General features: G+C 35.7%; 1 protein-coding gene across 3 annotated transcripts in view; it reads right to left on the bottom strand.

Annotated features, from left to right (window-relative positions):
- The window catches only part of LOC141406153 (ras-like protein family member 10B), a 129,747-nt gene that overhangs the window by 11,062 nt on the left and 104,735 nt on the right, over positions 1-13,950 (bottom strand). For all 3 annotated transcript variants that reach the window (XM_073991289.1, XM_073991302.1, XM_073991292.1), the window contains 3 exons: positions 8,171-8,293; positions 7,687-7,800; positions 7,258-7,371 (listed from right to left, as the gene is read on the bottom strand). In XM_073991289.1, coding sequence (XP_073847390.1) covers positions 7,258-7,371; positions 7,687-7,800; positions 8,171-8,194 — 252 coding nt within the window. In that variant the 5' untranslated portion in view covers positions 8,195-8,293. The remainder of the gene's footprint in view (positions 1-7,257; positions 7,372-7,686; positions 7,801-8,170; positions 8,294-13,950) is intronic.

The following is a 13,950-nucleotide window of genomic DNA, read 5'->3' as shown; positions in this document are numbered from 1 at the left end:
GTTTAAGGTGAAGCAACTCGTACTTTAATTCGTTGATTTTAGCCATTGTTGAAACACTTTTGTGCGCTGGTGCGTTGTCTTGATGAAAAATTATTTTTTTGTGTTGTAAGCCAGGACGTTTTTCTCGAATTTTTACATTTAATTGATCCAAAAGGTTGTAATAGTACTCTGAATTTATTGTTTTAACCTTTTGCAGATATTCAATCAATAAAATACCTTTGAAGTCCCAAAAAACCGTTGCCATAACCTTACCAGCCGATTGAATTGTTTTTGCCTTCTTTAGGGCACTTCCTCCAGCTTCAGTCCATTGTTTGGATTGTTCTTTTGTCTCTGTAGTATAGTGGTGGATCTATGTCTCATCAACAGTTATGAAACGACGCTTAAAATCCATTTTTAATTTTTTTATTTCGTTTAAAACGATCCAAACAAGCTTGAGAAATGTTCATTCTTATGCGGCACCCATCTTGCAAAAAGCTTTTTCATCTGTAGTTCTTCATGCTAAATTAAATGGACTCGATCATTTGAGATGCCCATGATATTAGCAATTTCACGCACTTTTATTCGTCGATCATTTAATACCAAATCATGCACTTTGGCTACAATTTCTGTTGTTGTTGCTGTTTTTGGACGTCCACTACGTGGTTCATCTTCAATGCTTGTACGACCACGTTTAAATTCAGCAACCCAATTTTTTACTGTTGCATAAGAAGGAGCACTTTCACCTAACATATCATTATAAATTTCTTGTCCCGATAAACCTTTTTATGTAAATATTTAATGACAGCACGCATTTCTAATTTTTCCATTGTAAAAAAATTGCGGACGCGTCTTTTTTGAACACCTGTTTCTATATGAAGGAGTTGCCAGATCGAAACAAAATTTAACATGTGTTCATAACGGGGATGGAAGTTTCCAAAACACTTAACTTTTTCTGTTTATACCGCGCTTTTTGTGCTAGGCTAAGAAGTTTCCGAACTGCCCTCGTACAGTCAGTACATTGTCCCAATTTGAATTTCTATGTCTCTCCAAGCAAAATCGTAAAAACCTAAAAAAAATCTAAAAATGTGAACTTTGACCGCGATTTATTTAAAAAGGGCTCCGGCGATTTGTTTGTTTTTTGATTTGTCTTATCTATGAACATCGTAGTTTCAGCATCCGCAAAAACTTCGCAGGTGTAAGCACCTTCCATTAAAAGTTTTTTCAAGAGCACCGTTCTATCACTTCCCAAACGATTTACATTTTCCAAGTTATCAATGATCAAAATCCGATCCGATTTTTAAAAGTTTTCATAGGATTTTTTTGCCACAACATTGAACTGGTAAAGTTTTTTCATCGATTGGACCATAAATGGGGTCTTTTGAACATTTTCGTGAAATTCAGCTTGGCCACATACAAATTACTATGGTAACAAAGATCACTCGGTTGGCACGGGTTAATGCTAACCAATCACCATAAAATTTGTTATATACGGATTTGGTCGGCTTTTGTTCACTTGTAATAAATAATAAATATCAATTTTCGATTGTTTGAGTGGAGTATTCCCCCATTGGCTCAACTTCATTTATTACCCTCTATTACAGAGAGTAATGTTTTTCAAAACGAACTGACAGTGTTGCAAAATTTTACTGATCGCTGCCAATATGGAATGGAGCTTTGTTAAAAACAAAAAAAAAAAAAACAAAATTCCAATAACAACCTCACAGGAACTGTGTTGGTGTTCTTTTCAACTCACAGAATTCGAAGAATTCTTAGTTGATACGTGCTGACATGTTGCAAAATATTTTGATTTTGGTGTTTCTTTGGAAAAGCCGAAAAGTGAGTGCGATTCTCATTCATATGAGAATACTAGACACTTAAAGAGTTCGGTTTTTCGCTAAAAAGGCATCATTTCAAAAACTGAGAAGCCAATTGATAATTCCCTTCGCCGGGATGAAATCATGATATTGGTAGCGATCAGTAAAATTTTGCAACACTGTCAGTTCGTTTTGAAAAACATTACTCTCTGTAATAGAGGGTAATAAATGAAGTTGAGCCAATGGGGGAATACTCCACTCAAACAATCGAAAATGAGATTGAACTTCAACAATAAACAAAACAAACAATAAATATCAATTTTAGCGACAAATTTTTATTTTTGTGGTTGATGTACACGAGGGGAAGGACCAATAAGACTTAAACTAAGTTTCGAAAAATATTACGTCAGCCAGAAAGGCAGACTGGGCTAATTGAATGCAGATTGTCTGACACGGATTTCGCCCAAACATACGTGGAGTTGAAAACCATTATTTCGATTAGGGATATTTGAGGGTAAAATTATACACATACAATAGGAAAAAAATCAAGTGGGTATGCTACTATAGCCGATTTTAGATTTTTTTGAAGCACAACAATTGTATTTGGTGTGTTCCAGTAATGCAAGAATCTACTAATTTTTAAAATTTATAAAAATAAATAAAAATAACATAAAGGATAAAATTTTATCGTAGTAAAAAATAGTAGCTTCTTGGAGGTTCTGGAACAGAGCATTTTTTTCATTATTATATTTTCTTTAGGCTAAGGAGGGTATATAAACTTTGATACGATGAAAATGTGCCTCATCGAAATAATGGTTTTAGACCCCAAGTATGTTTGGACGAAATGTGTTTCAGACAATTTGGAGTCGATCTAGCCATGTCCGTCCGCTTGTCTGTCTGTCCTGCTGGCTGGAGCGCACGATAATTCTCGAACGGATGAACCGATTCGGTTCAAATTTTGGCTTTCATAATATTTTGCCCAAACTTAGTTTAAGTTCGAAGATGAGCTACATCGGTCCACTCCTTCCGGTACCTCCCCCACAAAAGTTCGAAAATGTTCGGAAAGTTTGCGCTCACGATAACTCTTGAAGGGAGTGACCGATTTGGTCCATACTTTGTATAGCGTAAACTTTCTACCAGAGTAATGTGAGGTTCCAATATGGTCTCAATAGGTCCACTCCTTCGGGTACCTCCCACACAAAATTTCAGAAAAGTTCAGTTTAGGGCCATTTCTCGTATCGCTTTGATATTCACTGCCCTCCATACGACGGTACAAGTTTCATCCATACTTCCTGAGAAAATAGCATGAAAGTTGCAAAAAGCCCCTATGACACCGGGTGAGGTGGTTGAAGCGCAAGATAACTCTCGTACGGATCTGCCGATTCGGTCCAAAATATGGCCTTAGTAATATTTTGTCCAAACATAGTTTAAGTTTGAAGATAAGCCAGATCGGTCCACTCCTGAAGGTACCTCCCCACAAAAGTTCAAAAATGTTCGGAAAAATTGTTCGTACGGTAACTCTTGAAGGGAGTTGCCGAATTGGTCTACACTTTACACATCCTCATATATCTACCAGATATAGATCAGGTTCAAATATGGACTATATTTGTCCACTCCATCCGGTACCTCCCACACAAATTTCGGATAAGTTCAACTTGCATTCGCTGCCTCAATTACGATGGTAAAAGTTTTTTTAGGGGCAAGTTTATACTTCTTGAGCAAACAGCCCGAAGAATGTAAAAACCCGCTATGACACCATATCTTATGGCTGGAGATCCACTTCCATAACGGTCAATGTCGATCCATTCCTTTTAGTATCTCCTCCGCAAAACTTTTGATCTTTAATCCTAATCAACATTTTTGTCGGTTCAAACGCCCACAATTTTTAAAACCCTCTAAATACAGACGTATTTTGGGAAAAAATTGTTTCAATATACACAAGCTGATATACCCTCAGCTGTCGGCAAAGCCGATTGATATTTTTTACTTGTTTTCTCCTACTATACTATAAATAGTTAACAAAGGGGCTTATAATAACGCCCAAAAATAATTAAATCCCTATCGAGCTTTAAAAAAAACGAAAAATATGAAGCAATTAAGAAATCAAATAGTGACGCATTGCCACTGCACAATGGACCCAAATTCAAATTTTCTGGCCAAAGCTATTTCAACGTCCATTTTGTATTGAAATTAATTATTATTTATAATAAATGTGTACAAACAGGAATTCTTACGTTTTACATATCGACAAAAATGACCAAAAACTGCCAAAATTTGTTGAACAGGGTGGTCCTGGTATGTGGGGTCTAAACCAAAACATTTACCTATGTTAATATTTTTTGGTACGAAGGATTCATATCTTCCAAGAGGTGAAAATACCAAATTTCAACCGAATCGGTCATAAAGTGTCGCTAAAATCCACAAAATATCTAAAATCGGACGGCACTTTTATGTGGGGATTATGAAAAAATTGACCTATTTTCAAAAAAATTATACATACTTGTTTTCAACACTCTGAAACCCTTAAATATGAATTTTAAGGAAAATCGGTTGATAGATTTGGGTATTACCGTTCTATTTCAATTGGATACAACAGGTATTTACAAAAAAATCTCCCATCTTAAAATAGAAAAATCCACTTTATTTTAACTGTGGCAAATTTGAGCACGATTTGACTTCTGAATTTATTTGTACAGAGCCCCTGCTATCTTTCAAATTCGATTTGGAGTTGGACATATTTGGAAATTTTTTTTAAAAGCTTAAATATATTTAAAGAATATTTGTAAAAAATAACTTTTAATATATATAAAAACTATTTTGTTTTTTTTCAAAATAGTCTGGCTTAATCCCATTGTTGTTGTTTTATTATTTTAAAACAACTAATTTATTAATGGAAAAAGGTTGGCATTGTTCGCCATTGATTTTATTACGCTAATTTTACAAATTTCATCGTTCTTTTGGTAAATATTATGTAAGTAATCAATAACAGCTTCCCGATTCATAATAAGTTTGGTCTCACTTCTGTATATTTATGCAGCGACGCAATACAACAAAAATTGTATATTTTACAACACAACGTCTGTTTTATTTTTACATAAAAAAGTGTCAACTTTAGTAATGCGCCAATCAACAAATACTAACGTTATTTACAAAAACTAATTATTTTCAGATGACTTGAGGTGTTTTTTATTATTCTGTGCACAAAAAAAAAAATTAAAATTTCGAAACTTCAAAAATAGGGTTTTGGCCAAAAATTTCTTGATTGGAACCTATGTGCACTGTCGACAGAAACAGAAAAGATAAGCATTTTGTACAGAAGTTCATTAAAATAATTCATTAATCTGTTTTTAAAGTCTGCTGAGGAACTGAAAACATTTTTGTATTAGAAGGCAACGAGTTCCACAATCTATCAAATCGGGTAGATAATTATTTCTAGGAAATACTTGTGGTAAGGAGATTTTTTGTATCTGAGAGTTTCTAGAAGACGGTAAAAACTGGAATCAAATTAACTCAAATTAAAATAGAAACAGAGACATCTGGTTTCAAAAACCCGATTAAATGAAGAGCCTAATGCGGCCCATACAGTTACTGCCAAACTGCTGCTGCCATTGTGTACGTGTGTGATAGAATAGTGTGTGGCGTTCCTTCAATTTACATTCGAATAATGATAAATTTTCCTCCAAACACGGGTTTTAATTGAAGTTTTCAACAATTTTAAATATCCTCACAAACAATATTTATTATTTTTAAAAATTGTTTTTTGATTACTTCGAAAATAAACAAAATTCATTCCAAAAAAAAAATGAAAATTGTTTTGATTTCTGTCCTGCATAAAATACTCACACGTACATTGAAAAATGCTTCAACATTTACTAATACTATAACAAATGATGTCCTGCATCCCACAGTGTATGGACCGCATAAAAACCGAAGGGAAAACTGTGAATAGTTATTTCTGCAACGTCTACCATACACAAATTTCAATATTTGTCGAAAGCAGGACATAACTTTGTTTATATTATTCCCGGTGGTGCCCAGTATTACCTCAATACCATAAAGAATGTGAACAACAAAGTTTTTCGAAATAAATTTCTAGGTGGTTTTCGAGATATAGTTCACGAAAACCACTTGATATATGGTACATTTTTCATCGGCTCCTGATGCCTTATTATTTTTCAGCTGATTTATTGCTGTCTTAACATCATCTTGACCGGTCGGTATACATTCAATACCATCTTCAGGGATTGGGGTTGAATCGTGTTCTTTTCTAGTATTAGATACACACAATTTGGCAAAATGCTCTTTCCATATCCTTAGCAGACAATCTGTGCCAGTTACCAAATTACCTTGCTGGTCTCTACAGGAGGACCAAAGCCATGAGTTTGATGTTTCACTCATTGTTAGCATTTTTGGACTTCATTCACTTTTTTCCTGAGAAAAGTGGTTTTTCCTCTCTCCTTTTCTCCCGATACCTCCCTCGAGCGCTACACGTTGCTAATGTTTATAAAGTAGCCCTATATGCCGCATTTTTCTCATCGGTAGCAGCACGACACTCCTGGTCATACCATGGGTTCCTTGGTGGAGGTCTCTGGTAGCCGAGTATGGATTTGCGGATGTTTGTATGGTATGCCACTGTGCAGAGATGGTATCAGGATGAGTAGTGCTTGGATTATATAATAGGACGTACCATTGCTGCATCAATCTGGTGGTCCGAGTCTATGGCAGTAATATCGGCCTTGTATTTTTTCAAGTACATCTACCAATGCGTAAAGTGCACGATAAAACTATAAAAATTTCAGATTTGCGAACTATTTTGAAATTTTGTGTGAGAGTTGCCTGAAGGAGTAGACTGACATTGCGCGAAGATTGGACTAATGTCAGTCGCTTCTTTCGATAGTTGCCGTGCATATCAGACACTTGGTTTGTTACAGCAAATTTTTTTTAGAACTTGTAAACCATTATGTGGAGAAGCATAGACTTGCCCATCAAAAGTATTATATTGCTGTAAACAGGTCCACAAGAAGTACTTTCGGTAAAAATTTGCAAAGGATCCTCGAAACTCCTTAAACTACACATAAACAAAAATATGGAATATTTGTGAATTTGTTTTCCAAGATAGACATTCTTGGACCTAAATGTTTAGGAAGTATGGACTTGCCCCCAAACAAAACTGCACCGTCATAAAAGGGGCCGCAAACACATTTTGCTGCAAAAAATTTCATAATGATCCTAGAAGTGTTTCTAAACTGCACTTTCGCCAAAAATTTTGAATTCTTGTGTGGGAGGTACTTGAAGTAGTGGACCGATATAGTCCATATTCGAAGCTAATCTATGTTTGGAAGAAATGCTACAAGAATCACATATGTACCTTAAGTACTTTATTAGATCTAAAGTTTCACTTACAGCAACATTTCTCTATACATAAAACTATTTTTAAATTTTATTTTAATTTAATTTACTTTACCTGTGAATTTGCCTGTGTTTCATTGATTGTGTCGTATTTATTGCCAACGACAATTATACTAAAGTCACGATGACAAAAACTGTCCAAAATTTGATCTCTCATTGATCTGCAATACTAGGAAGGTAATGAAAAATTAAAAACAAAAAATAGATTAAAGCAAGTGTGACAGGGAATTAATATTACAAAAAATGAAATGAATGAACATTTTTGCGTAAAGAGCATATGAGCGTATATGGAACGTATGTGTTATTATAATCTTCAATTTTATTTATCATACGCTACATAAAACGCTTATAATGATAAAAATTTCTTTAAAAACATGCTTTGAGACGAAGTTCTTAAAAAGCAACAAAAAATTTTAATCAGCATTCATCATGCCACAAAATGAGCTTTCTCTATTATTTATGATTTCTCTAAATTAATACCTACCCGGAATGTTTCTAAGTTTCCCATATCGAAGACCAAGACATAGGCATGAACTGTTCTCAACCCCAGTGGATGGCCATTATTCCATTCAGCAAAATTATCCGCCGGAAACCGTTTCTGTTTCCGTTTTTGGTTTGTTTCGTAGCAGCAATTTGGTTGGTAGGTAGGATGTGTTTTTGGAGATTAGCCGTTGTTATCGTTGGCGTTTTGGGCAAATAATTTAAAAGAAAATTAGAAAAGTTTTAATTGGGCAATGTTTCATTTTCTCTTCTTTGTAAATATTTAAGATGATGATTACTTAATTTGCTGAGGGAAAATGGGAGTAGGGGTAGTAGTGGGGTGCAATTTTCGTTAGGAGTAAGGACAAGTTTTTGCTGTTTTGATTTTTGGTTAATAACTTTAAGAGTTTAACTAAGAACAAATGAATGAGAGTTGGGGGGCGAACAAAATGGGAGTTGGAGAGATTTGTTGATTGTCATCCAATTACCTGGGGTGGAACATCGATTACCATCAGCTCTCGTATACAGGTATCACATACCAAACAGCTTTTGTACACTTTTCTTCGGGTTGTTGTTTGATGTGTCTTGGGGAAGTCATGGTAGAAAAATTGCTGCAATAAGAAGAACACACACAGACATACAGATAAGAAAATATAATGCTAACTGGCCAGTAACTGTGTGGGTATGTCGAAATCATTTAACGATCTTAATGAGCCAATAAACTGGAAATAGTTTATGTTTGTTTTTGATGTTCCCTGTTTTCTTTCGTTTACAAGTATTTCCACTTAAAAGGTCATATCGATGTTATAACGAGGGTTTCTGTTAGAATATTATGTTTTCTTCTGTAAAAATACTTGCGATTGGTCTAAATTAATGGAATTTCATTGTTAGTATAGTCAAGTAAAAAAAAATTACATGTCGTTTATTGGCAAATAGGTTTTCCAGCTAAGTACAAACAAAGTTAAGTAGACATAGATCTCATACGACCATAACAGAAAGTACATATTTCTGCAACAATTTATTTAAAGTAAACTAAGTCAAAGAGGATACGTGAATATTGCCATTTGTTGCAATGATACTCACACACAATCATATCAATATCACTCTAAAGTATGCTGTCGTTTTCGAGGAACGTACCTACTAAAATTCTCGAGACAAACATAAGTAGACTTCGGAATCATCAGATGGTGTAAGTAGAAATTCAACGCATAGTGTGTCGATCAGACAACCCCCCGGCAAAGTGTGAAACGTTGGATATCAATTATGGACCATTAACATGTGTGGACGCTAGTCGTACGTTGAATTCAGGAATAAAAGTCCAAGCCCCGTAGAGTGAAACAGGGAGTTCCCCAAGGTGGGGTGATATCTCCGGAACTCTTTAACTTCTACCTCTTCCGTATTTCGCCCCTCCAGACGGCATTGAGATTGTAACGTTTGTGGATGATTGTACGATCTTGGTCAATTTGACTGATGTTACACATTTTTCCACGTGAGGAATATGCAAATATCCGCCACTAAATCTACTGCCACTCTGTTCACCATGGACGCCAGAGGTGAGAAAAGAGTTGAATGTCATGGTTGATGGTAAGAAAAATACTATCAAGTCCCTAGTTGGAAGTACTTAAGCTATGTGGCGCCAGTATGGTCCGCGATTATAAGTACAACGCGATGAAGAAATATTCAAAGCTATCAGAATGTCGCCCTGATAACTGCGACAGGGTGCCTCTTCATGTTTTATGTGAACCATCAACGATTCTGCTGGCACAGCAAAACAATGGCATGTGTGTATCGCGGTTTAGGAGCGCCAGCTGTCACGTTTAACGAGTAATTTTTCGAGCACGCTCGGAATAGAGCAGACGTCTACATTCTTTTAGGGCAAGGATCGACGACTCCGTGCAAAAAATCTGCCCGACAAGCGACACAGGCCTGCCCGACACAGTAGATCTGTGACGACATCCTATTGAAGCATCCACGGTCCTAGAACTGGAGATAGACCCAGATTAAAATAAAACAAGTAAAAAAGTATCAGTCGGTTTGGCGACAGAGGTATACCCTCAGCCTGTGTATATTGAAACAATTTTTCCCAAAATACTTATGAATTTAAGGGGTTTTAAAAATTTTGGGCGTTTGAACCGACAAAAATGTTGATTAGGAATAAAGATCAAAAGTTTTGCGGAGGAGACAGTAAAAGGAATCGATCGACATTGACCGTTATGGAAGTGGATCTCAAGCCACAACATATTGTTCCATAGGTGGTTTTTACACTCTTCGGGCTGTTTGCTCAAGAAGTATGGACTTGCCCTTAAAAAAACTTATACCATCGTAATTGAGGCAGCGAATGCTAGTTGCTTCAACAAAAATCAAAGTGATTCGATATCAGGTTTTAAAGTGAACTTATCCGAAATTTTGTGTGGGATGTACCGGATGGAGTGGACAAATATAGTCTATATTTGAACCTGATCTATATCTATATATATATATGGACCAATTCGGCCACTCCCTTCAAGAGTTACCGTCCGAACAATTTTTCCGAACATTTTTGAACTTTTGTGGGGGAGGTACCTGAAGGAGTGGACCGATATGGCTTATCTTCAAACTTAAACTATGTTTGGACAAAATATTACAATGCCAAATTTTGGACCGAATCGGCAGATCCGTTCGAGAGTTATCATGCGCTCCAACCACCTCACACGGTGTTATAGGGTTTTTTTTACAACTTTCAGGCTATTTTCTCAGGAAGTATGGACTTGCCCCTGATGAAACTTGTACCTTCGTATGGAGGGCAGTGAACACAAGTTGCTAAAACAAAAATCAAAGCGATTCGAGAGATGGCCCTAAACTGAACTTTTCCGAAATTTTGTGTGGGAGGTACCCGAAGGAATGGACCGATTGAGTACATATTGAATTTTCCGAACATTTTCGAACTTTTGGGGGGGAGGTACCGGAAGGAGTGGACCGATATAGCCCATCTTCGAACTTAAACTAAGTTTGGGTAAAATATTACGAAAGCCAAAATTTGAACCGAATCGGTTTATCCGTTCGAGAGTTATCGTGCGCTCCAGCCAGCCAGACAGACAGACGGACGGACATTGCTCAATCGACTCCAAATTGTCTGAAACACTTTTCGTCCAAACATACTTGGGGTCTAAAACCATTATTTTGATGAGGCACATTTTGCCCGTATGAAAGTGTTTATACGCTAAATGCTGAGGGTATAAACATTGTTACAACAATAAGGTGGGGTGATATCTCCGGAACTAATTTACTTCTACATTTCTGAAATTCTACACTCTCCAGACGGCATAGAGATCTTAACGTATGCGGGTGATTGTACGATATGCCCAACGCTAAATCAACTGCCATGGTATTCAAAAACATGTTGGTCGATGGGGTCCTGATTCCAATCACAAACTACTATTGGGTGTAACGTTCGATAGAATGTTTATGTCGTCCGCGCAAGCCACATCAGAAGTACATCTTTTTCAGATGTAAATCGAATTATTTTAAAGGTAATTCGAGAATTATATTTTCAATTCGTAAAATTTCATTTGTAATTCGAATTAATAATATAACAGTCGTCAGAGTTCAACTCTCCATTTTCCATGGTCTTTGTTGATTTTCGACAGTATTCGACACCATCAGGCAGGCTATTTTGTCAGATCAAAACAACATAGACATAGGCGTGTTGCATCAATGCAAAGGACAAAAGAGCACGCCACAAGGTTGTACCCTGTCAACTGCCTATTTGTAATCGTATTGGATGTATTCGTATAGCCATCAATCGAGAAAACGCCATCAGGCATCCAATGGAATCTTAATCAAAGATTTCACGATTTATGCTACGCTAACGACATCTGCGTAATCACACACTCGCTCGAAGGTCTACACCGCAAACTGGCAAGGTTGTATGATTGAGAAATGACCGATTTCAGAAATGGACTTAAACTAGATTAAAGTGCAAAAGTCGTCTAATTTTGCGTAAGAGGTACCTCAAGGAATGGTCCAACATAGTACATCTAGGAAGTATATCTAATTTTGGGAGACATTTCTTTCGATAGTTATTGTGCCAGCCAGCCATGTTAGTTGGTCACCGTAGGAGTTTTTTGAACTTTGGATAATTATGTCAAGAAGCATGGACTTAGTCACGGAAAAATTATATCGTTGTAAACAGAATCACAAGGATATAGACCTTTTTGGGACTTGATGTACGTCTGGCAGAAATTTTACGACGTCCAAAGTTTCGGTCAAAGGGATACTCAACTCGTAAGTGCTCATCTGTTATTTTGGGCCATAAATTCAGAATGTATGGAATTATAGCCGATGCGAGGACAAGCTGTTGCAAAAAAATCAAAACGATTCAAGAGCTGACCTAAAACTGTACTTTGAATTTTATTGTAAGATGTCCCCGAATGAGTGGACCTACATACAGTCCCTTGTATAATTTTTTGTTGGCAAAATCTACATTTGTCTTAAAAGGTACTTGGTACTAATCGAACCTGTTGGTAACAAAATTAATGGCTTTAGCTAAATTATTAACATTTAAGTAAAAATGTACTTTAGTAAAAATGTCAAAAGTTGTAACGAAATTTAAAATGACAGTTTCGGTGATAAATGTAGCTAATGTAGCTAATTAGATATTGCTGCAGTCTATTTATTTTGTAACGAATAAATACCAATATACTGAAAATGACGTAAATATTCACGATTTAAGCAGAGAATGTGAAATTACAGAAGTTGCTCTTTGATAAATAAAGCAGAATTACAAATATAATCTTATTAATGCAACACGAGTCCTCATCTTCAGAGCAATTTCGATGTCAAAACAACTTCTCTATTAAGACTAGAACCTCTAGACATTAGAAAAAATTAATTTGAAGACATATTTTGCTATTCCACTCGGATGATAAGGGACAGTTACAAAAATTGTAGTGTGGCTATCGTTAATGCTGTGGACTATAATGACTATTTTAGCACGTTGAATGATCTTTCATAACAACATATGTAATAGTATACTGATCGAAGTGTTATGTATTCATTTGCAGAACACTGCGACTATGGTAAGGCTGAATTTTGTGGAGCACGAAATCCACAAAATATTCCGAGATAATGGGAGAAAGCCATCGAAAATGTTGTTTAATAATAAATCTCTTGAATATCCATATATCCTTGAAATATCGACCCGTAAATGGGTCCATAATGTTACAGATATGTGTGAAATATATTATTTTTACCGTAACTAATAAAAAATCAGAAATATATAAAAACAAGTAAGCAAATGCTATAGTCGGACGGGGCCGACCATGTGATACCCTACACCACAACCTCTAAGAATTGGTCACATCAAATTTTTTAACGGTGGCAAAATAACCCTTAGTAATGTCGGCGGGTTTTTCCTTATTATTTCAGCCATGCACTTGTACCTCACATATGTTTGATAATGCACGTAATTGTGTGCTTTTCAAGGTATTTCGAAAATAGTTCATTGTGAATATATATATGTATACTAGCGGACCCGTCGAACTTCGTCTCGCTATTAAGGAATAAAATTTCATACAAAAACTCAATTTTCGATTTTTCCAATTTTCCGACTTTTCCAGAGAGATTTTCCAAAATTTTCTTCCGTAAAGACCTTCTCCTCGAAAATACGAATAACTGACAAAAAATTTTACAGAAATCGGCCTAGCCGTTCTCATTTTATGAATTACTATACATTTTTTACACCATTTTTATATATATAGATTCTGATAGAAAAAATAAATTTTATACCGGTAGAAATAACTAATAACGGTTAGAAATTCAAATAATTTGCATGCAAACAAATTTATAAATCCCAACATTTTTCATATTCAATTACACACCAAAGAAGATAGTATAAGTCAGCTGCGCTAACGGCAATATACCCTCAATCTCTGACCAAAAAAAGAAACAAACAAAATTATTATGCCGTATAAAAATATATTGATTTTGCATCACGAGTTTGCTTCAAAATACGTGGAATATGTATGTATTGTAATGTGGTACTCTACCAAATCAATTTTAGTAAGCTAACTTCAGATTTTTGAAAAAGTTTGAAAACTATTTTTTGGATTTTTAATTTTAGTTTGAGCCGGCAGGGGTTTTTGGAACTTTTGGACCGTTATCTCAGAAAGTATGGACTTACCCCAGAAACATTGTACCGTTGCAATAGGGAGTCCTCAAACTGCACTTTTCCCAAATTTTGTGTGACTGGATGAAATAATACGATGTGCAAAGTTTGGACCAATCAGAA

This window comes from Musca autumnalis, unplaced genomic scaffold, assembly GCF_047663935.1.
Source record: "Musca autumnalis isolate F117 unplaced genomic scaffold, ASM4766393v1 scaffold_1, whole genome shotgun sequence".
Classification (NCBI taxonomy): domain Eukaryota; kingdom Metazoa; phylum Arthropoda; class Insecta; order Diptera; family Muscidae; genus Musca; species Musca autumnalis.
The sequence above is the reverse complement of the archived record's forward strand: the minus strand, read 5'-3'. Positions and strand labels throughout refer to the sequence as shown.